The 27,703-nt window shown below is 32.4% G+C and overlaps 1 protein-coding gene and 2 pseudogenes across 2 annotated transcripts; all 3 read right to left on the minus strand.

Annotated features, from left to right (window-relative positions):
* Window positions 1-11,284: 11,284 nt before the first annotated feature.
* LOC143564664 (nudix hydrolase 1 pseudogene) lies at window positions 11,285-12,386 on the minus strand (annotated as a pseudogene).
* Window positions 12,387-15,084: 2,698 nt separating this feature from the next.
* LOC143564652 (nudix hydrolase 1-like) lies at window positions 15,085-15,950 on the minus strand. The gene is made up of 2 exons (XM_077051862.1): window positions 15,790-15,950; window positions 15,085-15,377 (listed from the first exon to the last, which is right to left on the minus strand). Exons 1-2 carry the CDS (start codon window positions 15,917-15,919, stop codon window positions 15,085-15,087), a joined length of 423 nt encoding a protein of 140 aa, XP_076907977.1. The 5' UTR covers window positions 15,920-15,950.
* An 827-nt stretch (window positions 15,951-16,777) lies between these two features.
* On the minus strand, window positions 16,778-20,677 carry LOC143564665 (nudix hydrolase 1 pseudogene; annotated as a pseudogene). The gene is made up of 3 exons (XR_013140914.1): window positions 20,510-20,677; window positions 17,756-17,954; window positions 16,778-17,058 (listed from the first exon to the last, which is right to left on the minus strand). The product of XR_013140914.1 is annotated as a nudix hydrolase 1 pseudogene (transcript).
* Between the last annotated feature and the right edge of the window lie 7,026 nt (window positions 20,678-27,703).

Here is a 27,703-nt window from a genome sequence, read left to right on the forward strand (position 1 = left end):
CACATTTCTTAAAAAGAACTACCATCTTGCCAAAAAAAAGAAGCAATAAATAATGAAGACAAAATTATTAATAATCAAACCATTTATACAATAAGAAAAAACTGGATAATTTCGTAAAAAGTTATTGAAGAACAGTAATACATATTATGGGTTCAATATTCGACTTTCTATTTTCAAATATATATAGTTTCTGTTTTTCGTCTCGATTAGAATTTGTGATTTAAATCGGATTTTATTCAAAATTCAAATTAAAAATTATATGCATTTGTCATAGTCTTCTCTAATGTGGTGTAATGGCACGTAACTTGGGTTTCTCAATGGAGAAGCATGTTTAATTCACACTTACAACACTCTCTGGGGGATATGGATGACTCAATGAAAAAAGATTGAGATCTTTGTGATCTCCAGTTCAATCCTGAGGGCGTCCGGGTTTTATCACTAGTGGGCCTTTGGGCGAGTGGGTTTTCCCCGGAACTGTAGATAACTTGGAGGCGCTTAAGGGCTCCATACGGCTGAGTTGGGCTAGCTGACAGTAGCCTTTTGTCATTAAGTCACCCCGTACGAAGTACCTTAACAATTCTCTGTTTGTTGACTGTTAAAATATATGCATTAGTCATATTTTTTTTTATTTCAGAAAATACAATTGAAATATACGCATTAGTCATATTTTTAAGTGGTATTTATGGTTTAGTCAGTTGAAAAAAAATGTAATAATAGATATTCATGTCGATTTGGTAAAGAATTTGTCAAAAAACAAGCTATCTTGATTTTTTTTTTGAACAATTCAAGAATATATTCATGCTTTTGTGTGTTGATGCATAGTAATTTATAGTTGACATTTAAGAGCTTAATATTGCATCGATTGGCTTGTTTATGATTAAGTTGTTTTTAACTTATGCATTTCCTTACATTTTACATGTACAGTTACTTTACTCACCTTTTACTCTTCATCCCCATTCACACATGCACATCTATAAACCCTAATTGTGATCATTTTGTAAAGACTACATTTCTTCTTCATACTCATAGTTATGGGATCATCTTTTTCTTTCAAGTCCCTTTCTTTCATTTTTCTCTTAATCATTGTTGCGATAAGTGCTTCATCGAGTCGTGTAGGTGTGATTCAAAACAATTGTTGCGGAAAACAAGAACCGGTTGTGAAGGATTTTGGTTTGGTGTTCAACATGCTATCCAAAAGGAAACGCGTCCCTCCGTCGGCTCCTTCAAAACGACACAATTTTGTCGTCGATTATGCACCTCCAAGTTGATCAAGATAAATAATATCTGTTGATCAAGATAAATAACATCTTGATCATATATATTCGTAATATATGTATATGGATTATTATATATCAACCCTTGCTATCTATGCTGTTTATATTCATGTATTGTTTGGCCTTTATTGCTATGTTGTTATAGTCGATTTGGACCGACTTGTGACATTTGTCAATTTCGGGTTATTTTATACTTGTATTCTTAATGTAAACCTGACCCGCTTTGTATCCCGAACCTTTCGATATTATCAAAATGATGAATTGTATGTTAAATATTTGTTTTATAGTTGTTGGATAAAAAAAACACCCTTTTCGGTTCTTAAAATTCCCCGAAAACGCTCAAAACGAACTCCAGGAACTAAAACTACCAAAATGGAGACTTGAAGGACCCATTTGTAGTTTGTGCTTTCTTGGGTCTATAACCAACCCATTTTCATGAAACACCCTTTATGAAAGACCCGTTCAACTTACCTTATATATACACACCCATCTTCTTCATTTGTGCTTGCGCATTTCTTCATTTCTCTCTCAAATTCTTGAATTATAAGGTTGTTCTTCATAAGCTAATCTTTCATTTTAACTAACTTCTCAATACTTAAAGCTTGATGTTACAACATATATATAATATACACTCCTTGTTTACCTTCGGTCTTTCATTTCTCCGGTCTCGGCCGGTTGAAATGTCGGGCTAGTAAGGCAAGATTACATGGAGGACTTTGTAGTCCTTGTTTATATATTTAACAAATCTAACCATATAACTTGTTATACTTGCTTAACTTCTACATATTTTAGTTTATTGTTCATATTTGTCAAGTTCCATGGTATTGGGTATGTGGTGATTAGCGTCGGTTTCATCCCGAGTTGAGAACCGAACCAAAAACCGAACTTTTGTTTAAAAGCATTATTGTTAACTTTTTGAATGTAAAACTTGAGTATTATTATTTATAAGTTATTTTACAAGTTCCATGGTAATTGGGTATGTGGTAACCATCCTCGGTCTTATTCCGAGTCAAGGACCGAACCAAAAACCGAACTAAACCGAGTTCACTCGCTTAAGACACACAAGTGTGTTTTTAGCCACCAAAACTAATATTTTTCTTCTAGATTATATTTTAAATCAATTTTAGTTAATTTCTAAACATACTTGGCATGTCGGTAACCAACTTGATTTTATAACAAGTTCGAATCGATAAGGTCGTATACTCGCTTAACGAACGTTAAGGTTCTTCACAATAGAACTACATACTTGGTTAAGTCTATTTTGATTTTATTGAGTTATCTCATAACATTTATTATTTTGGGAAGTTAACTGTAAGCTTGGTCAATTATCAAGTCTCGAACCGACAAACCCTAATACTCGTTTAAACCTCGTTTTGGTATTCTTATAACCAAGGGTTTTGCAATATCGCATTTTAATCCACATTATTACTTAACATAGGTTAAGTAAAAAAAGAAAAAAACTAATGAATAGAATACCAAGACCCAGTTTCGAGTAAACTTATTTTACAAAACTCGTTTCTTTAATTTCTCAAATATTTACATTTTAAATCCTAAACTTTATTTATTTACTTTATTTGTCATGTATTTTATTTTAAACCCTTCCAAGACTACCTACTAACACGAGACCCGTTTAATATGGGTCTTGCTCGTTAAACCGATCTCTCCGATTATTCACAACACTATCTTTCAAGTTACTTGTTAATGTGAGTACTTTTTCATCCCCCGTTTTCCATCTTTCGTTTTGGGGGTGGCATTGCATACTTATTCAAATTCAAATGATTTATACTTGAGTCTTAAACCACAACACATATTGTATATGTTTACTTAAATAAATGCTCGATTTGGTGTTATATGCTTTACATGATTATGTGCAAATTCTTGAATGCTAAGGCGGGTAGCCTCTTGAATGCTAAGGCGGGTAGCCTCATCAAAGTATGATCATACGTTAATTCCGAGTATATATGGTATCCCCATATAGAAAGGTGTCGTCAATGTATTCTTATTGACCATTTCATTATTGTCGTCAATGTATTCTTATTGACGGTTTTATTATCTAAATTGTTGCTATTATTTATTGTTTTCATATGCTAGTTGTGGATTTCATACTATATACTTATTGTCCAAAACTATGAAAATTGCTCACCAACCTTCGTGTTGACAAACTCTATTTTATGCAATGTTACAGGTTTGATGTTTGAATGGATTACTTAAAGAAACTTATTATCTTGGCTTTAGGATATTAGAAAATAAAAGAATAAGTTATTTGTTTATCTATCTATTTGGCATTTTGTATGAACAATTGTTGTGTTATTTATGATGATATGGATTTAAATGAGTTGTTTAAATATTGTAACTTTATAGTGGCATTGTGCAATGAGCAATCATGTCGCGCCTCGACGTTTCCGCCTTCATTGGTCGGGGTGTGACAGACTAGACGAATCGCAAATGTTATAATTTTTCCCAAGGAAGTACGTAAGGGAAAAGGTTATATCTACATGTACATAAAGTAGACCCATTACAGGTTAACGCATTGTTGATGAATCAAACGCGACCTATGTAATTATTTGTGTCAAATACGTCAGCTAAACCTCTAAACAACTTAAATCTATGTAACCGTAGATAATCCGATCCCTAGCTCATTTGTGTAAAAGAGTCAAACATGCTATATATAACAATGGTATGAACACCGCATAAAATAATATTTTCTTATACTTCTGAACCGGTAAAGAGTGTCAAATTGGGATTTGGGACGTAACACGACAATTGTTATTAGAACGAACATATTTCTTTAGTGAAATTATGGTTATGGTGACTTTGTGTACCTTTTAAGTTTAATTTGCTTTTATACTTTGAATAGGTGTGGTTTGGTTTTATTTATGTATTTCTATGCAAACTTTTCTCTAAAAATAGACAGTTTGGATATAAAGTAATATATCCTGTCTTTTAACTCGATCTCTTAAAAAAACTGTCTTCAATAATCTTTATTATTTTCCTTTCCTTCAACCTTTGAACTGATGAAATTAAGTTATATTTTTCCCTTCTCACACCTTCTTTCTCCTAAATTTCTTCTCTTCCTTTCTTACATTTATTATACTCGGAAACACAGTGTAAAAACGGACACATGCTTATGCTTATAAAGGTACACATAAGCATAGTAAACTAGTAAATCACTGTAGACGTAGTGTAAAAAACGAACACCTGCACCTGCTTATGCTTACAAACTAGTATATACTCATTGTCACAACGAAAATTTATAAAATACTCACCGTCACTCACGTGTGTTTTAAGATACCAAAATCACATACACGAGAAAAATGAACTTAAGTAAACCTTGTATTCAAAACATGCCTAGCAAAATAAAGTTTCCCTTTTCAAACCCATACTCCAAATCTATTCTACATTATTACCCGGCATTTAACAATGTCAGGGCTTAAATTGCATCACAATGACAACGTCGAGGGCTCATGTGGGCTAAATTTCAAATGGAGATCGCAAATTGTATATTGGCATTGATCACTTGGTTGCAAATTGCGCTTACCTCTTTAGATATATAAATATAATCATGAGGGCCATATTAATAATTTAATATAAATATTAATCTTACAAGAAATCGTACAAATACCATATTTAAAAGTCACATTATTTTTAACGTAATGCATTAACCGAATTGCTTTTTTGAAATACACAAATGATAGCTACGTTACGCGTCTTCTAAACTTCCTTTTTAGTACACACCAATATTCACTATACGACTAGAATCACTTGACAAATCGGTAAACATGTTAACAAATTAGTATGATATCCGTCTTAACACGTAATTTTCTTTTGTGGATTTCAAATAAATGCCAAAACTCACAAATTCACTATTTTAGAAGTTGAGGTTTACATATGGAATATGTGACACTCTTCATTTATAGTTAGGTTTTATCTGCCCATATTTCATGAATAATTTCTACATTTTCAAAATTTGTGTAAACTTTTTTTTAACCATATTTGAACCATCTTTAAAATTTGGGTAGGCTTCCTGAGACGACATGTCAGACGTTTATACTGATTTTACCGTTAAAAACATGATTCACCCAAAGAACATCATTAAAGAGGTAATTCATCACTGTGAGAAAAAACCCTTAAAAATTGTGATATTAAATAGTGTATAATTTTTCTTTTCATTTAGGATATTTACTTCAAGGGTTTAGATCAAACTTTTATCATAAGAAATGCACAAATAACCAGAGTAATTTGTTAACACTGGTGTAATTATTATTACACTATGACTTTTGAACTAGAGTAATTATTATCACACTATATTATTTTTTATAACATAATTACTCTAGTTCAAAAATGTAATTACTCTAGTTATTTGTATGTTTAGTATATTAATTTTATTTGTACCAGATCCCACAATTTGCTTCCATATCCATAAATCACAAACTAACCTGTAACAAAATAAATTTATTATTAAATATTAACATTTTGCAATGACTAAAGTAAGAAATACTGGAATTTTCGAAGATTTAACTTATGACTAAAACATATCTTCAAATGTATTTAACTCTTTATTTCATAGTAAAATTATGAAGGAAAAAAAATCCAAAAGGTAAAAGAAAATTAAAACGAAAAATATCTTATCATCGTACTTTTTGGTTGTGTCATTGTTATTTTTGTCTTTTAACTTTGATGCTAGCTATCATCTTATTGGTCTGTAGGAACCTCACCATCAAGTTCTACATTCATCTTTAGGTTGTGTCAGTGTTGTTTGCTTTTGCTTTTTTCTTTTTTTTTTTAACTGCCAAACAAGCATAGATGTGTCTAGGTTTTTCGTACGGGATGATTTAATGGTAAAAGGCGATCGTTATCTGGCTCAACCCAGTCGTACAGAGCCCTTAAGCGTCTTCAAGTTATCTCCATTTTCGGGGAAAACCTAGCGCTCGAAGGCCCACTGATGGTAAAACCCGAATGCCCTTAGGATCGAACTGAAAATCACAAAGATCTCAGTCTTCCTTCATGAGTCACCCATATCCCTCCAAAATATTGTAAGTGAGAATTGAACTTGAGTCTCCAGAAACCCAAGCTCCAAAGTGTTGTTTGCTTTTGCTAGTAAAAAAAAATCAATCTTAACTTTAATTTTAGTTTTAATTTAAGAACAATTGATCAAAATTTGAACATGTAGAATTGTAGTGAAACTAGAGGTGCACATGCAGGTTAAAGTAGGGGTGCAAACGAGTCGAGTCAAGCCCGAGCTTGACTAGGCTCGAGCTCGGCTTGTTTAACTTACACAGAGCTCGAGCTAACTTGTTTCGAGCCCTATTTTCAAAGCTAGAGCTCGGCTCGTGAGTAGACTCTCAAACTCGAGCTCGGCTCGTTTAACTTACACAGAGCTCGAGCTCGAGCCCGGCTTGTTTCGAGCTCTGTTTTCAAAGCTCAAGCTCGGCTCGTGAGTATATTCTCAAGCTCAAGCTCGACTCGTTTACCATTTATCAATTGTTTATCATATAATTATAACTATTTTAATATATTTTTTTCTATTATAATTTCATGTATAGAAAATATATATTATTTAGTTATTTTTATTTATTTTTTCATAACAGTATATATATTAACATTAATTAATAATTATTAAATATATTTTTTTAAAAATTATATAAATGACAAGTTTGTTTAGTCGCGAGCCGGCTCGAGCTCGATAAGTGAAGCTCGGGCTCAGACTCAATTATGAAACGAACTTGCTTTTAGTCTCGAGCTCGGGCTCGATTGAGCTCGACTCAATCGAGCTATTTAACGAGCCGATCTCGAGTGTCGTGAGCAGCTTGGCTCGTTTGCATCACTAGGTTAAAGTCAAAACTGGTTTCATTGTGAAACCCTTACCCAACTATGATATATTAAGTTTAAAATAAATTCATATTATTATCACTACCAAAATAAATAAATACACCTTTTATTAATCTCTTATGTAGAGTTACAAATGAGTGGAATTGAACCTCAAAGTTACATTCAAACATTGGAATATATAAAGTAGCAACATAGATTATGAATATACGAATAACATTACATGCATTGTCCTGCATTTATCCTATAACCATGAACCATGGCAATAATTGTCAGAAACATGGAAATAATTGTCAGAAACATGAAGATCACCATCAAAAGAAAATGATATGCTTTCGGCACAAAGGAATATAAAGCGAAAAACGCAACTATGGGAATAGAGAAATAAAAAGAGATGACACAGGCTATAAGGAACCGCTGCATGTTGAATGGGCAAGTATATATTGCAATGGCTTTCCCTGCTCGATGAATCATGGTCCCATTTTCATGATAGCTTGATCGGGGGTACACACCGCCAGGTGGCCTGATGATCGTCGTAAAGTTCACGTACATGATCAATGCTGCCACCAGAAGGAAAGCCGGTACCCGCTCCATACCGGTTACTAGTGAGTGGTTTGTATGTGACTTTTGGAGTTGTGGTTGCCTTTTAAGTATGCCTCATATCATTTATAGGCTCTTAAGAGTCCGAATATGAAGCATATAATTATACCTACACGCAATACATTATTAATTTCTTATGTTGCTTAGTTTCACTTATGTGAAAAATGGTACAATTTAATGGTATCCAAGCATTGTCATTTTATTCATTTTTAAATTCTCTATCAAGTCACTATTTGTCTATGTGTAATATAATAACATAAGTATATAAATAAATCATTTGTGATTTGTTTGAAATATATCTAACTAGTATTCACACCCCCACACGTAAAACCATGTATTTACATATCCACTCCACTCGAAAACATAAAGTTACCACAATCACCACCTTCGTTCACCATCCCCTCTCCTGCAGCCAGTAACTAACGTTAACCATTAAGAAAACTGAACAAAAATTAGACGTAAAAACGTTGAACCACACACGCTCATTCCATCTTGTTAACACACAAAAATTAGACCGAAACATAAAATATAGAAAAAAAAATAGTTACGTCAACTTAACATTTACGCGTTGCGATTGGGCTGTTAAATGGGAAAATAGACATAAAAATGTTCAACCATACACTTGCGTTGCAGCGCGCTAACTCGTTAAATTCAAACGCAAACGTTAAACAAAAAATTGTAAAAGATGAAAAGTATAGAACACCAAACTTGAAAGTGAAAAAATGTTAACGACTAAAACTAAAATATATTTTGTAACATATTTGTAAACTATGAAAAAACGTAGGGACCAAAAGTAAAAAACATGAAAGTTATATAAAAAAGAATATTACACGGCACAAACTTGGATACACAGTGTACAAAAAACTAATGCATAGTTCTTTCACTTTTGTTATTATATAAATAAAGGCACATGTTGATTAAAGCAAATAAAAATATATAGTTAGGCAAACAATTAAACAAATACAAGTTTTGATTTATTAGAAGAATGTTATATAACATATTTAACTGGTTCATGAAAACTTAAATATAGTATTATAAATTGATAATGTGGTAACTTTGAGCATTATGTTTTAGACAAGCGACTAAATTATTTTACTTGTATCTACTAATTGCTTATACATTCGCGATCTCTTTATTGGAAATCTATAAGTGGATTGTGAATACTTAGGGTGGTGGCAATGAGGAGCGGGAAGCGGGAGTGGGGTTGTGCTGCATTGATACCGGTGAGAACACCGCCCTATGCCTTCTATGGTACCGGAAAAAAAATCTCGGAGCACCCAAAAATAGTGTGTTTGTCCCATTCAACATGAATATCATTGCAGGCGTGGGATTTAATTTCAGGATGAAGGAATCACATGGAAATATAAGATACGTGTGAAACTACTACATGTTATGCCATTAGGACCACATGACATTAATGACGGCCTACATTCATATGCACACATTTCATGTTTAATACTTTACTTTCTATATTTTTGCAAACTTTGATGATGGTCTTTTAACCTTTACATTTATAAGATATTTCACCTATTTTAAAGTAACAAGTGTGATATTTAGTAGTATACCATTTTTCGTTTCTTTAGGATATTAACTTCAATATCTACAACAATTATTCTTCTAGTTCTTGTACAATGACATGAGATGATGGTTAAAACATGGAATCTTATGGTCTTATATTCGAAAAATGAATTGAGGAGGTTTTCTCATTGATGTTTCCGATTGAGTTAAGGCTGAAGCGTTAATATAAATATGAACGGTACGTTGAAATAAATGACTAAACTAAGAAATAGTAGTATTTTCAAGCGTTTAACTTATGACAGGCAAAGGCAATTACTTAACATCTTGTTAAACTTAATGATTATGTTAAGAAATAAGTAAATCCCATCATTGTAAAACATAAATATAAAGAAAAAAACCCGAAAGGTAAAGAAAATGATGTCATGATCGTACTTTTTGGTGGTGTCAATGCAATTTTGTCTTTTAACTTTAATCTACGTATCATCTTCTGATTGGTCTATAGGTTTTTCACATTTTTTTTTGAATGGCCAAAAAGTCACATTTAATTTAGCTTTAATTTAAGAATAATGGATCAAAATTTGAACTCTTAGAAATGTAGTGAAACTAGAGGTGCAAAAATAGGTTGCTAAGTCATAACCGATTTCACTGAGAAACCCTTTTATCGAACTATATATATTTACGTTAAACTAAATTCAAATTATCAGTCGGTACCAAAATAAACAAATACAAGTAAGTAAAATAGAAACTCAAAGTTATATTCACACATCGATGTAGATAAAGTAGCGCCATAGATTATGAATAACATTGGATATTTGCTTTTACTCTCTCGTCTTATTCTCGTCATAATTACATATTTCCGATAAAGCTTATATTACAGGCCAATATTTGTTTTAACAGTAACGTTATTTTGAAACTCAAACCCACAAACACGAACACGAACATGTGGTTAAAAGTAAAAAACACCAGATTTGAATACTTAGAATGGAATAAGGAAAAATAGGATAACTCTTCCCAAATCAACTCTGCAAGGCCCCATGAAAAAAGCTAAATAAGAGATTAAATTGATTAAAAGCCAAAACCAATTTCTTTGGTGTAACTAAAAGGAATATAAAAGATATTAATGTCACTTGAAATAAATGGCGAAATGTTTTATTTTGTTTTAACCTTTAAATGGTTAATCATATATTCATATTCATTTGCAACCAATGTAGTCATATGCATAAATAAAATCTATACTTTCTGCTTTATATCATGTAAAATTTTTATTGAAAAATAACTATGAAACGGTTTTTTTTTTTTTTTTGGAAAAATAAACTTTAGACGAGAGATTAAATTGTTTTACTAACTTCTTATACATCTTGTTAGTTATCTATATAAATAAAATACTTTATTGGTCGTTAAAAAAATATATATACGTGTGAAACTCAACGAACCGACTTTGCAAGGGGCCTAGTACCATAAAGGCATAAATGCTAAATGGTACTTATTGTATGAAAACTTACTGTAATAAGGTTTTGAGTTATATTTCTTAGTATAATAAGTGGGTTCTCAAAATATTGTGTGATTGTTTATATCAGCTCATGGACTTTAATTATTTGGGTTGGTTGGTTGTACAAAACGAATTAGTGGGTTGACCTCTTCAACTAAACAAGTTGATTGGCCGGCATGTATCACTATACTAAACACGAACCGATTACTTCACAAAATAGTAATATATTAATTACTACACAATCTCATTAGTGTTATATATGTTTGGCTCCTAAATTAGGCTTAGAAGTAAAATAAACATTTGAATCCAAGAATTCACACAACATGTATAAAGACGACCAACATCTAACTAAAACATTGCATTTCAAAACAGATAAGTTTCACACATTTACTATTTTAAACAACATAATTTTTTTTTCTTTTTTCAATTAAGTGAAAACAACTTGAAAGATTTATTATCAAACTCAAGAAAACTCACACTCAATGAGCAACAACTACATAAGTAAACCATGAGAGTGTCAAATCTTCAATCAATCACGTAAAACGAGTTTCGTGACCGTGCCATAACGTTGCGTTAATCAAATGGCAAAAGAGAATGGATCGAAGCCACCTTGTAGCAATTCTCTTAGAGGACGAAATATGGGTTCAGGCAGGCTGCTTAAGTCATGCCATGCCCAACCCTCACACTTATCGGGTTCGATGTTTTGAGGTGCTTGGTTTGGGTTTGCTAATCGTGCTCGCATATAAGTAGCATCAATGTGGGTCTCCTCATAAACGATATTGTTTGTTGTTAACGTTTCAATATTCTTGATGTCTAGTCCCGTTTCCTCCTTCACTTCTCTTATAGCACATTCCTCCAAACTTTCACCTGTATTGTTTCGAGATAATGATAAAAATTTCCATTTACTAGTTAAAGTAAGAAAATTGTCTACTTAAGCGGTTTTTTCTCAAAATGTCTACTGCAAATCTAGTCGGCCCTCCAACGTGATAATCATCACCTGATGAGATTTTCAACTGAGAAGATTTTCCCACTCATCAAGAAAATCTTAGTGGAAACCATAAAAATCTAGACGAAAGTCAAACAATTTCAGCAGAAGCCAAAAAAGGTCTCGTCGGAAGACGAGATAAATCTCGTTAGAAGAGGTAATGGATCCCGTCAGAAGACAAAGAGAATATTCCTTGGAATGCCTAAAAATCTTGTTGGTCCAACTGTTTTTTTTTTTTGAAATTTGTGCGTCTCGATGGGGTATTGACATGTGGCGTGACCTAGCTAGGGAAAAAACTAGTCCGGTGATGATCATTAAGTAGGGGGTCGTCAGGATTAGGGTGAACATTTCGAAAGTACACCATTCAAATGAACAATATATTTATTTTGATCAGTCAAATAAACATGTTCCTTATTTTCCCTTTAGTTTCAAACAAATTACAAAACTATAACCAGCCATATTTCGTTACATATATCCTCCCTAATTAGCTCAAATGACAATATAACCATCAAGACATGTAATGCACTAGACAAACTAATTAACGTAGTGTACTTAAGAACTGACCGAACTCAAGGTGGCCGCTGGGGAGCAAATAGGTGTTGGCGCCAACAGCGACAGAGTGGCGACGTCCCAAGAGGATCTTATTATCCTTTAATATAAACACTAAAACCCCAATTTCCGGTGCATGTGACATCTCTTCGTTTTTGGTATTTGTTGCTCCAACAATTTGAACTCTAAACTTTGAAATGGATGCGTTGCATGCCTAAGAAAATGTAGAACTTTGTTAATAGTTAACACCACTAAAATCTTGGTTAATGTAGGTAGTCTTATAACTATAGTCTTAATGACTATAATTAATAAAATAAGATGTTTTTTTCAATTGCGGCTTGTAGGATTGAGAGAAGACATCTTCCCATTACACCATATATGTCTACTGGGGCGTAACTCATAAGTTTTAATATCGATTTATTAAACTTGATTTGAGTACAATAAAACTGATCTACACACAATAGATACAAATATGGTATAACATGATTTTAGATGCATAACTTAGTTTTTAACGATGTCTGGAACCATCCCCAATACCCGAATAAGGCTTCCTGAGACGGGATGTTAACCGTCCATAATAATTTTGACACTACAGAGCTAATTCACCCAAGAAGATCATCAAGGAGGAAACTCATCACTGTGAGAAAACCCTATTAAATCAGAATTCGAACTCGAGACCTTAAAATCTCAAGCCTTAACCATCACCCCTATGGCATTTAACTAGAACACCAATTGCGTATAACTTGCTTTGTTATGTACAAATTATCTTTCTACTTTAAATATAAAACTAGTATTTGATTCCCTGCATTGCCGCCTGGGGGGTGGGGGGGGGGGTTAAAAACTGTCAATTTACACATCCACTTCACTCGAAAGCATGAAGGCACCACCACCGCCTTCGGTCATCATCCCTTTTGTGCGGCCAATAACTTTCATGAATCATTAATTAAGAAAACCAAATGAAAAGTAGATATAAATAACATGCATGATGGGTCATATTGAAAAAAAACATCAACAAAACAATACATATAATACAACATTCTTTAAAGACAACAAAGAAAAATAAAATTTTCCAAAAGAACATAAAAAGTCCAAGGAGGAAAAAGTTTATTTGTTAAAGTTTATAGTCTGCAACGTAACTCTTATAAAGTTCAGGGACAACAACGTGAATTTGATTAAAACTAAGTAGAGTTAATTGAACATTATATTTATAAAAAATAAAAAAACATTAAAAAGTTCATGGACAATAACGTGAATTTGATTAAAACTAAGTGGAGTTATTTGAATATTATATTTATAAAAAATAAAAACATTAAAATCCAGACAATCTAAGAGTTGATCCTGAGACCTATGACTTCACCCCAAACAAATTTGCTACAAGACCAATTGAATTATTTGTTCAAAAGTTTGTTTACCTATGTATATATGTTAAAATAACTTCTGTTGAAAGAACAACAAAAGTTAAATTTACTGGACATCATATGACATTCACCAATTAATGATGCGTGTAAGAGAGAGAGAGGAATATAGCGGTATAAAAAAGATGAAGCAAAACTTACCACTTATGATGCATATGAAATTGTAAATATGTAAACTTTGTAATCTAATTTATCAAATACTTGAAACATGATTATTGATATAACAACTTGCAACTTTTATAAGAGATACAGTCAAATTTGGCACTCATATATAAATTAAAATCTATAGATAGTAACTAGAGCCTAAAGATATATTTAATACTATAAGTAGTTCAAAAAAACGCAGCAAACAATTACTCCCTACAAAATATTCAAAAAGATTGAACTCGTTTATTTTCCTCAATTAAAATGTGTTGGTTGATAAACGACACAAATTCAATTAAGCCCATTTAAAAAAAAAATATTGACACAACCTAAATTATAATCGAGAAATCCCATTTAAAAATTTAGTTGTTTAAACCTAACAAAAAACTTATTTTACTTAATGTTTGGATTTTTTATCGGCTTCAGCCTAAAAGTTTTTAGTCATTCTTGGGACGACCATGCAATCAAGTCAAAATTATCCACCATACATTTTCAAAATTTGACATGAGTAACTACCTTTTGTTTTGTTCTTCGATCCGATATTTCGGTTCCAAAATAGAGTCTAACTGATTATTTTAAGTTTTAACTACCCGAATAGGGGGATAGGTTTAAGCTAATTAACCAAATTCATTTAACAACCTTGAGTATCCATCGAAACTACAAGAAAATAACTGAAAGATGGAACCGTTGGACGAAAAGCCTGGTTTCTGGCTCGGTCCAGATATCTTCATCGACTTAATTAGCAACCTAAACACGGATTACTTTACATGATGTTGCGGTGGCGAATTGATCCTAGAAATTCTAAACCGACCGTCACATGTAAACATTTTACTTTTTATTTGTCTCTATCATTGGGTATTAGTGTAATCTACTATCCACTAATTTTTAGTTTTGGTATTTCTAGTTTTCTTGGGTGTTAAAAATATACAGAAATTAAAATAGTAAGAAATGTATATGAAAAGTGAAAACCTAACTAGTATTTTTCAACAACCTAACGAGTATACTCGATAACTGACGAGTATTGGTAACTCCGGTCCCATACCTAACTTTAAAACCATGTCCAATACTCGACCCAATATTTGTTAGAAAATTACCAAAACTCTTTTGCAAGGTGAAATTTTTCTATACCGATCCAGACAACAAGTGACATGACTATGATACCACGTTAAATAAGACTTCTTGATGTTTTGAAGTCAAAACCCCCGAAAGAAGAGTTAACATTATTATGCAAAAATCAACATTACAACGTGAAAAAAAAATTGGCAACGTTAAAATATACATAAATCAAGAGGTAGCAGTGAATGGACTGAACCCACTCTCCAGCATTACTCTCAGTGGTCCATATGTTGGTTCGGGCAAGTTGTTCAAGTCATACCATTCCCAACCTTCACACTTATCGGGTTCTATGTTTTGAGGTATTTGATCTAGGTCTGATAAATATGCACGCATGTAAATGACAACGAGATGGACCGTCTTAGAAAGTAGATTGTTTGATGCTGTTAACAACTCAATGTTCTTGATGTCTAGTCCGGTTTCCTCCTTAACTTCGCGTGCGGCACATTCCTCGAAGCTTTCACCTGAATTTAGTTACAAACTTGTTAATGAACAAAGAGACTAATGTACAAATTTGACCAAACATTAATAGGAAACCAATAATTAAAGAGAGCTAAATCATTAGATGAATATATATTGTAGTTCATCTACTAAACCAAATAGAATTATTTAAATTCGATTTCGTGAAATTTAGACGGATGCAAATTAAAGTCCTAAAATTTTTAAATTCGAATAACCAGAATTGGATTTGATTAACATCCCTGGTTAAAACTAGTGATGAGATTGGTACCACTTTGGTTTTTTTTCCCTTTGTAAACTCTGTTGATCGTATCAAATTTATTCGTAATCAACAACCATAATACCAAAACATACAAAACGTCCCAAAAACGTATCAACTTCTATAGAAAAACAAGAAAGAGAGATACAAACACTGACCAAACTCAAGGTGGCCGCCAGGGAGGGCATAAGCGTGGGCGGCAATGGATAGAGAGCGCCGACGTCCAAAGAGGACCTTATTATCCTTTAATATGAACACTGCAACTCCAACTTCCGGCGCTGGCGACATCGCTCAGCTCTTGGTATCTTGTGACTCCAACTACTTGACTGAACACTGATGGGTTATAACTCATAGAAGCATGTTTATGCACTGGGTCAAGATACATGTGCAACTAGTCACTTTCCACAACCATAAACACAACCAATCTTGTTATTGTCTCACTTTTATTATTACATATGCATAAATAATCAAACCATGTTTTATTTTTGTATTTTGATGCGTTTAATTTAATCAAATAAAGATCTCAAATCGATTTTATTATTTATTATATTTCAACAACTTCAACATTTTACGTGAACTACCGCAAGGTGTAATTTGCAAATTTTATTTATAATTATACTAGCTTTAGAACCCGTGAGATGCACGAGATTAAGTCATAAAAATTAAATGATTTAACTTTATATAAAAAATACTTTATTTATCAAATAAAATGGTTTTAAAAGTTCAAATTATATTTTCTAATGGAATATTCATACAAATACGTCGTCTATTCTCACGCAATTTCTTCATAATCAAACCGGGTTTTCATTGCAATTTGTAGAAACAGTAACATAAATCATAAGCAACAACATAAAAATTATAATCCATACTAATTAGTATCAACCAACATGTATGAAACACAAACATCTAACTAAACTACTGCTTTTGAAAACAAATACGTTTAATCACATACTTATTGTTTTAAACAACATATTTTTTTTTTCTATCTTTTTTAAAAATTTTGTAGTATGTTTCAGTTAAGTGGAAACAACTTGAAAGATTTAGTTATCAAACACAAGAAAACTCATACTTAATGAGCAACAAATACATAATGAGACATTCAATCAATAGCTGGCAAGTTTCACGACCATACTAACAAATGTTGCATTAATCAAACGGATTGAAGCCGCCTTGAAACATTTCGCTTAGAGGTCCAAACATTGGTTCAGGCAGGTTGTTTAAGTCATACCATTCCCAACCATCACACTTATCAGGTTCGATGTTTTGAGGTGTTTGACTCGGGTCTGCTAATTGTGCACGCACATAAGTTGCATCTATAAGTGTTGAATCAATATAGAAATTGTTTCTTGCTAGAGTTTCAATATTCTTGATGTCTAGTCCTGTTTCCTCCTTCACTTCTCTTGTTGCACATTCCTCCAAACTTTCACCTGTATTTAGTTTCCGGGAATTTTCAAAATGTCTATTTTACTAGTCAAAGTAAACAAAATGTACATTTGACCAGCTTTTTTCTAAAATGTCTACCCCGAATCCAGTCGATCCATATACTGTTTAATAATCATCGCTCCATGAGATCTTCAACTAACAAGATTCTGTCACATGTTAAACTAATCTTGGCGGAAGGCAAAAAATTCATAACGGAAGCAAAAAAACATGGTCGGAAGATGAGATAAATCCCGTCAGAACGCCTAAATCCCATCAGAAGGCGAAAAATATTGTCGGAAGCCGAAAAAATTTTGTCGAAGATAAAGAACCTTGTCAGAACGCTTAAACATCTCGTTGATTCGACGTTTTTCTTTTTGAATCTGTGCGTCTCGACATGATATTAACATGTGGCGTGACCTGGTTAGTTGAATATTCTAGTTCCGTGATGATTATTAAGTATGCACGTAGACTGGATTTCGTATTATATTTTTGGAAATACCGTGTTCAAATTAACAAAATGTTTATTTTGACTTGTTAAATAGGCATTTTCCTCATTTTCCCTTTAGTTTCAAACAAATTACAAACTATAAAGGTATTCCAAATCATATTTCATTGCATCCTTGAAATAAAGCTCAGAGACAATATAATCAAGACGTGTAATAAAGTGACAAACAAACTAAGATAGTGTGAAGAAGAACTTACCGAACTCAAGGTGGCCACCGGGGAGCAAATAGGTGTCGGCACCAACAGCAACGGAGCGACGACGCCCGAAAAGTATTTTATTATCCTTTAATATAAACACTGAAACCCCAACTTCCGTTGCCTGTGATATCTCTTCGTTCTTGATATTTGATGCTTCAGCTATTTGAACTCTAAACTTTGAGGTGGACATGTTGCATGTCTAAGAAAATGAACTTATTTGTTATTAGTTAACACTCCTAAATCTTGGTTAATGCAACTAGTCTTTTAATCACGTACTGTCTTAAGGTCTGTAATAAATATAACTCATAATTTGTTTTATTCAATAGCAAATAAAGTACTATATTACAATAGCCCACTTATACATGCATCATGAAGGATTTGGATCATCGATCTTTAGAATAAAGGGAGATACATTATCACCGTACCATGTTTATTCGTGATATAAATCTTAAGTTTTAATATTGGTTTATGAAACTTGATTTGATTTGTGTATAATAAAACCAGTCCACACACAATATACTCACCGAAATATAATATATGATACAAATCTATATTAAATGAGTTTAGTTATTTTGTATAACTTAAGAGGTATTTGATTGAGCTTCTAAGAGTTTGCTTTGCTTTTTGAAAAACTTTAATATGGAGCTTTTGAAGCTTTAAAATGAAGGCTTAACAATCAGTTTTTGTTTTATCAAAAATCAAATAAATAAATTTTAGAAGCTCAGCCAAACATCCCCTGTTATTTGTGTACAAATAATCTTTTTTAGTTTAGATATAATTTTTTTTTATCTAATTTATCAAACACTAGGAAATTGATTATTAATATAACCTATGTTACATTGTTTTAACCATGTGAATAACCACTATGACAATAAAAATAATATTTGAAGATTAATGTTAACTTTATTGTTAAAGTAACACTAAACAACCGTATCTAATTTTTTTAGAGATCTGAATATTAATTTGATGCTCAACGGTAGAGGTGCGCAAATAACCCGGTTAACCGAACTGATCTAAAAATCGAACCGAAACCGAACCGATTGAAATCATAGGTTCGGAACCGGTTTGTAATTTTCTCCACCAAAATCGGTTCCAAACCATTTAACTGAACCGAAACTGGTCAAAACCCGAACCAAAACTGATCGACACCCGAACCGAAACCGATCAAAAACCGTATTTGACTTTTGTTGACCAAACCAAAACGGTTTGAGCCCAAACCAATTTTGAGTTTTAAACCAATCTGTGCACCTCTGCTCAATGGTAATTCAACGATGGATTGAATATTGAAGTACCTAATTATAATGACACATGTTTTTATTGCAAGTTTTATTCTAATCATCCCGGACATAAAAGATAATTACAAAATTATGGTGTAATATTAATTAACATTTCTTCTAGAAGAGATGCATAGACCATAGTCAAATCTAGCACCCATTTTTTTAATTAAAATATGTAGACATATAGTAACCGAGGACCTAAACATATATATGTAATTGCTATAAGTATTTCATAAAAAACACAGTAAACAATTCCTTTCTCTATAATATTTTCAGAAAGATTGAGCTCCTCAACTAAATATGAATATGTGATGACTGATGGTTAATATATCCGTCCATAATAATGCTAAAAAATATTTTATTTTACGTGTAATCAAATAAGAAACATGTGAATATTTAAGAACCGAACAAATATACACCTATTAAAAATTTATAAAACTTAAACGAACAAATGCAATCATTGAACTAGTTAGACATGCAAGGATTCCAATATGTTGAAATTAACTTCTTGTTTTTTTTTAAATTGGAAGTAAATAATTCCAAACTTTGTATATTGACCGATAATAATCATAACTTTAAAAATCACTACCAGTGGTCCCAACTTTCAACTATTTTTGTCTCAATGGGACCTCTGTTAAAAAACATTTAACGTCGTTAAGTTTTTTTTCCCCGAGTTTCAAACCGATGTTTTTGGGCTTTTGATCGGAAGAAAGATACGAGTCGGCTTGTAAATTAGAAATTCAAACACCCGAATTGAAACACTGTTTCGTCGTTTGGATCACCGTTTCGAGATAAGTTTTCCATCAGTTATCCTTCTTCCGATCAAAAGCCCTAAAACATCGGTTTGAAACTCGGAAAAAACTTAATGACGATAAGTGTTTTTTAACAGAGGACCATTGAGACAGAAATAGTTGAAAAGTTGGACCGTTGGTAGTGATTTTTAAAGGTAGGATTATTATCGGTTAATACACAAAAGTCGGGATTATTCATTTCCAATTTGCCTTTTTTAAACCACAAAACTACAATACGATTACATTACTTGCTAGACGCACGTCATGGCCAATACTTGAACCTGTGACCTCTCACAAAAATACGTAAGGGTTTAACACTAGGTCAACTATCCAACTGGCATATGACCTTAACTAGAATTGACTATGCATGGTATTTTTAAATTTTTATAATATATGATGTTATATATGTTTCACATGAATTATATATGCATCCAACAATTAACTAACATTTATTGACTGAACATTTTAAAATTTTAAGACGAGTTATATACGACAATCAAGTGACATTTATTCCCTGAAGAACATAATCAAAATTGGATGTGTTATATGTGTATCTGACAATCAAGTGATAACTATATATTCACCGTACATTTTCAAAATTTGGCACGAGTAACTATCTTTAACTCCGCTCCAAAATAACTGATTTTAACTACCCGGAGGTATCCACAGAAACTATAAGAAAATACCTGAAAAATGGAACAACTGGTCGAAAAGGCTGGTTTCTGGCTTGGTTCAGAGATCTTTATCGACTTAACTGGCAACTGAAGCACAGATTTCTGTACATGAGGCTGCGGAGGCGAATTGATCCCGGGAATTCTTAAACCGGTCGCCATTGACACAAAGAGATGGGTTGGGTTGAGAGAGTTTTGATAAGTAACAAAGAAACTTAACTCGTGCTAAGGTTAATGAGGAGTACATATAATTGGACTTTGTCTGGGCCTACATCAGTATTAAATTACAAGTACATAAAACTATAAAAGGAATATTTTATCATGCCATATGAGATTATGAGGTCATTTTTTTTATGTAACTTGATGAATTTATATATTATTTACTGTGAAGATTAAAAGGTGCATTTTTTTACATAATAACGATTTACAAGGTTTTTTATTCTTTGGATACAAGTAAAAAGAATTTCTTATGCTGAAAAAATTATATTCACATCAAAACTTTTATGGATTGATGGCCATTGATTTAAATGTGTCAAAAATTCAATTATTGAAAATGATACGTTTATGGATTTATGGCAAGTTATTTAAGGTGTATAATTAAATAATAATATGTTAAAAATATTTAATAGAAAATTTTTCCACATAAAATCTCGTGACCTTGCACTTGATCTTACTTTTAGAAGGGCAAACAACATACCCTTAAATCAGTAGGTCATGAATTTAACTATTACGGACTTACTATTAACCGGACCATTTTAAATTGTAAATTTTTAATGTTCGGTTTTCGGTAGGGCGGGTTTTGTCGGCTTATTAGGTTGGGCTTATTGGGCTGATCTAAATGGGCCTCAAATGTGATGTTTTTCTAATGTCTTTTTGGGCTAGGCAAAATGCAAAAAGCAATGGGCCTGGAATATGATTTTGAATCAAGGAGAAATGCATGATTGATTTCAGTAGGTCTCAAACAAGATTCCAAATAGGCCTGTAAATGAACCGAGTGTTCGGTGAACTGTTCATGAACTATTTGACGGGAAGTTCCTTTATGTTCGTTTATTTAATAAACGAATGAACATGAACACAAAATTTGTGTTCGCTTTATTAAACGAATGAACATGAACGGATGTTCTATTGGTTTATCACGTTTTATTAAATAGATAAAAAGTTTCAAAACATTTAGTCATTTAGATGAACACAAACTATTTATGATGTTTGTTATTATGAATAAAATACATAGTTTTAGGGTTACTTATTCAAAATGTTCATCCTACTCCTTTTTCATTTTAAATCTTAATTCAATATATAAATAATTAGAATCACTAAATGTGGTTTCTCTAATTATTGCTTTTCTTTACAACAAACACCCAAACTATAGTAAGATTAATTTAAGCCATGCATGTTTTCTTAATGACATCAAATCATCGCGTGCAAAGTATATGTTACATTTGATTCGACATATAACATGATAAACTCTTTCGTTACTGATTATTGCCTAATAAATCACTGAATGATGCTTTGGTCAAAGGCACCAAACAGTTGCAAACTTACATACGTCCCACTACCGAAACAACACTAATTAAGGTGCATCTTGTATATATGAGTGCTCACACGACTCAAGTGGCATAAGGCATCCCTGTTGCTTGTGTTGCTATCATGCATGGACTATTACACCATCTGAATTAAGAGTTTAAGTTGTTCCAACTTTTAATGTCTAGCTGTATGCACGTTTTCTTAATGATTCTTTGTTCATTTTATGCATTAAGCATTAATGAATGAATTTATTCAAAGAAAACATGTCTGTGTTTCAAAGTGAACATGCTTCAATCATTTTCTTTGAATCAAAAACCTTTCCAAATAATGGTAAATTAGGATATAGTGTGTGTAATATACGGGTGGTTAAAAAAATACAACAAAGTTAAATTTAATAATATATGTAATAACATATCTTATGGATTCGTAAGATATAAATAATAATAAATAAAATTTTATAATTCATAAACATCTGAAAACCCCATTTAATACCACATTTAAAATTACATTTGTAACTTTGTTAGTAATTCTATAAAGGGAATATCTCATATAATAGTAACCAACTTTCAAAAGTGTTTCAATTAGGTCACTCATGCATATTTTTTCCAAATCGGGTCACTAAATCTTAAAATCGAGTCTCACCGATTTTTTTGTGCATCAAGAAAGAAATGGAGGATAAGATGTGGGGGTCGAAATTTGCAATATATGTAGTTAAATTTAAAAAAAATAAAAAAAACACTAATTATATTAAAATTTAAAAATAAAAAATAAAATTCACGTCGCCACTCAGCGTCAACTTAAAAAAAAAGATAAAAAGATTTCCTATATGACACAAAAAATAAAAAGGCTAAAAAAAACATGTTAAAACCTTTTGAAAGCCTCTGTTACCCAATCAACTGCTACACCCTTCGAATACGTGCTTAATTGATCCCGTCTCAGGTACTTTTTTTCTCCAATAGCAATTTGCGAGTTTTTATTTCTGAAATTAATGAACCGTTTGGCTTCTTTTTTGTTTTCTCATCTGCAAGCCGAATGTAAAATGCTTGTGTGTTTATTCTATAACATGGATTAATTAGATTGGTTCATAATTGTTAGAAAATAGGGCTTGTTTTTCATCAAAATGGTGAAATAAAGTAGGATTAATCATGTATGTTAAGGGGATGCTTCTTCATCACTTTTGCTAATTTCAGTTTCGGGTTGAATGGTTCAGGTTCGGGTAGGATTTCAGGTTAAGAGATAAAAACATCAAAATCAAAGAATGTTAAAACCCAAAGTGAAAGTTACTTACATTACTCTTTACTGATTATTGGTCCATTTATAATTGTAATTTAAGAATCCAAAATCAAATTTGGTTCGACCAGCGAATCTCATTCGTTTACGCGTGTCCTTTCTTTGTCGTTTGCTAGACACGAAATGGTATTTTGATATGTAGCAGCTTTCTTTCTAATATATATATACATGGCATACCAAATTCTCATAATATTCATTTTACCATATTTTTGGTGTAATATTAAAATCATTTAATTCTTGTAATTTTGTTACATTTTATCTTTATCTAGATCAATTTTGATTATAGGTTTTTTTTTTTTGTCTTTGGCTGTCTAATGAGTTGCCAAATCAATATTTGCAGCAACTTATCCTTATGTGTTTGGCGCCCCCCCATCCGAGAACTAATGAAGCAACTATTTTGGAGCTAGAAGCTAGTAGGAACCCAATGATATGACTTCAAGCATGAGTATTTCGCTTGTTTTATGAAACCATTGCAAGGTATGAGACGCAAAAATTGTGGGATTTATGGTCCGGTTCGTGATTCATTAACTATTTATGTTTCATTCAGATGCTATATTGATTGTGGAAAGAGTAATATCTCAAGATACATATACATAAGATACCACTTTTGTTAAAGATGCAGGACAACAGGTCGGTTTTATAACATAGTTTGTTAATCTTGTTAAAAGCATTTTTTTTTCCTCTGTCTAACTTGTATATTATTGCTGGCCCATGTTGCACGCAATATTGTTAAATATCATCATCGTACTCAGTATATCCCACCAATAGCAAAGCTATGGTAGGGTCTGAGGAGGGTAAGATGTAGGCAGCCTTACCTCTACCCCATAGGGATAGAGAGGCTGCTTCCGGTGAGACCCCCGGCTCGATAGTAGTTTTGCATCAAGCCTTGGACATAAGGCACATAGCACTCAATCATCGGGACACCGGCTGATCGGTGCATGTACCCTTATCTTTCAGCTATCAACGCCACTACATGATGCCTGATTAACCGTCCGTCACTTTTAACGTTATTTTCACGAGATTAGTAAAATAACGTCAAAATTAGTGCAATTTCACTTTTGGTTCACACATATATACATCATATGTGCGCACCGCAAGCAGGGCTAAATATTGTTAAATATCAAACTGCTTTATCGGAGTCACGTACAAGGACCTTGAATAAAGGTACATTGCGTTTAACATTTTACGGTTGTATAATTTTACATACTTCACTGCATATATTGCAACAATATTTTCTTATATTGCAGGGAATGATGTAATTCATCAGCTGATAGATAAATATGAGATCATCGATGTTGATCATGCTACCAAGTATTATCAGGTTAGTGCTTTTCATATATATTTTAGTTTTTTAGACTTATATGGTAGTTTTTTATTCCTTAATAATTGTATATAGCAGTTGATCGTGGCTTTACAAGAAGACGTAGAAGGAGAAAGTTGCAACTGCTTGCCTCTATGTTGCGTGTCGGTAAGTGGTCGATGTTAACTGTTAATATCTTTTGGAACCGGTTTCATTGTCGTGGTTCTGAACCTATGATTTATATCTTTTTGGAATTGGTTCATATAATACCGGTTCGGGTCTTCAGTTAACTGATTTCAATGTGCATCTCTACCTAAGCCGAGTGGGTGTCTTAAACTATATCCTTATGCGATTCATTATTGGTGAGCAATTATCTGAGACCTTGATAGCATTTGGATATATTGAATATGATTCTCATTATCTGCTTTGTAATGTAGGCCTACAAATGAACTGAACGAACATGAAAGGAATAACTGATTCTACTCAATAGAAAATTGAGACTGGCAGAGAAGTTTGTATGTGGAGTGAGACCGCTAATCCTTCACTCAAATGTTCAACAAACAATATAGCCTTGCCCCACAGCTGCTGCAGGTATCTCAAACAAGCGAGAGCCCAAGCTAAAGCCTTATTTGAAGCCCCGACCAGTAATCCGCAGCTTGTGCTGCTTTTTGTAGTTGTACATATTATCTGTCCCGGCTAGATGGTGCTGAGCCCAGGTGGAATCCGCATGATGTATGTTCATGGCATTCGGGTTGCGTTTTAATTTCTTATTAATACAAGTAAAATGTGTGTTGGTGTGAAACTGTTGTTTTAAGTTTGTACTTGTGATTTTGTTGTTGTGGGTCATGATATTGTAGATTGTGTGTATTTTGTTGGGCATGTTTTGATGAATTGTTGTAACCATATTTGTTTTTATTGAATTAATTATGAACTAGACAACAGTTACATATGATTCAAAGTATCTATAGGTTTTTTTAGAGTACATGCTTGCTTCAAAATCAGATATTTAGTTGAGTTCAGGTTTGGTTTTAACCAAAACCGACCAAATTGAATTCAGTTCGGATTTCGGTTATGGTTAAGATAATTTCAAATATGAACAAATCGAATATATGTTATTTGAACCGGTGAACACACTAATAAATGTGTTAAAAATTTTTATGTATGCGATGGTGAACATGAATTACTTGCTGCTCACTTGTGAGTTGGTTATGGATATACAATATAACAAACATCATTGAGGAATTGGTTGGAATAATTTATTTATTTTTTTCCGGTTTTCTCATCTTAATGAATTGACTCAATATCGACCGTGTCCTCGTCACATCACACGGGTTTCCTACTAGTTTTTAAAATGTATTTTGGTTAGTTATAATGAAAGTTTGTTTAAGATGTATTTTAGTTGGTTATAATAAAAGTTTGGTCATTCTGTACTCTTATTAAGAGATCTGATTAAACAGATACATTTCATTCAACATGAAATAATTCATGGGACAAGATAGTCATTTTGCACAGTTATTCAGAGGCTCAACCAAACAAACTTAACTGGTTCAGCACTTACTGGCTCAGATGCTCTTAACCATTCAGACCTCTTACTGGTTCAGTACTTAATGATTCAGCACTTGCCAAACAGCCCCTTAGTTTACATCTTAGTTGGCTACTTTAGTTGAATGACATGTGTAAGAATGATCTTGCTTTAATAGTATAAAGGTAGATAGGTAGATTTGATGACATGGATATAAATTATGGTGTTTTCAAGTTTAATTATTTTCATGTCATGTTAGAAATTGACACCTCTTCGTGCATCCTCTGCGTTTTATAGAACACGATAGATATTTAATTGTAAAATTTTATTATTTTTTTTTATGGTTTTCATTTTCGTTTTAAAGTGTGTGGATCTTGAATATTTGTTATTTACTATTTTAATTTTACAAAATTATTGCTAGCTATCATTTAATTTTGGTGTCTATATTATTTAACCTTTTTATTGGAAAATAATGAATCTTTGTAATTTATAACTTTTATTGTAAATAATTAGACTATTCATTTAACAAATGACACAATCTCTCTTAAGTTAAGATCCGATATTTAAGTGAAATTACGGTGTTTCACCGTATCTCTCTCGTTCTCTCAAATCAGTTCTCAGAATACTAGACAACATACCATTCGAAGTCCAAGTTTGAAATCATGAAAAGGCTTCCTATCAAGTCCTTGATTCAATACTGAAGTCTCCAAGAGATGGAAGTCTCTTATTGATAGCTCCGATTGTATTACTCGTTATGACATCAGGAACATAGATCACACATGTGAATTGATACCTTTTTAAGCAACTGTGAAAACTTCTTTTTGTCAAAATTTTATCAGTTATATATTTTAATAGGCCATGATGATTATGTTTAATAGGCCATATTTATTCAAAGTTTAAACAAGAAAGGCGAAAAAAGTATGTAATTAATAAAGAGAAACGAGATTTAATACTTTCTAGTTAATTATTGGCAAATTGGATTTTAATAATTCTAACTTAATGTAATTGGTCGATAATAATCCAAACTTAGAAAATAACTGTCATCAGTCCCAACTTTCACACTGTTTGTTTTCATTGGACCCCCGTTAAAAAAAACTTAACGGCGTTAAGTTTTTTCCAAATTTCAAATTGATGTTTTAGAGCTTTCGTTCGGAATGAGGATACGGGTCGATTAATGTAAAACTTACCTCAAAACGGTGGTCCAAACGACTAAAGGATACTTCAATTCCGGTGTGTAAATTTTTAATTAACAAAAATCAAGCTATTTGGAGCACCGTTTCGAGGTAAGTTTTAAATCAATCGATTCGTATCCTCATTCTGATCGAAAGCCCTAAAATATCAATTTAAAATTTGGAAAAAACTTAACGTCGTTAAGTTTTTTTAACAGAGATCCAATGAAAACAAATTGTGTGAAAGTTGGGACCGGTGACAGCTACTTTCTAAGTTGAGATTATTATCGGCCAACTGCATTAAATTGGGATTTTTAAAACCCAATTTGCCCTTTTATAAACGGATAGGTTTTTTTTTTTTTTTTTTTTACCTATTTGCAATGTTGTAAAAGTCGTTAGGCGGT

This window comes from Bidens hawaiensis, unplaced genomic scaffold (assembly GCF_021521415.1).
Source record: "Bidens hawaiensis isolate Kalapana, Puna unplaced genomic scaffold, B.hawaiensis_p1.1 tig00022145_1, whole genome shotgun sequence".
In the NCBI taxonomy this organism is placed as follows: Eukaryota; Viridiplantae; Streptophyta; class Magnoliopsida; order Asterales; family Asteraceae; genus Bidens; species Bidens hawaiensis.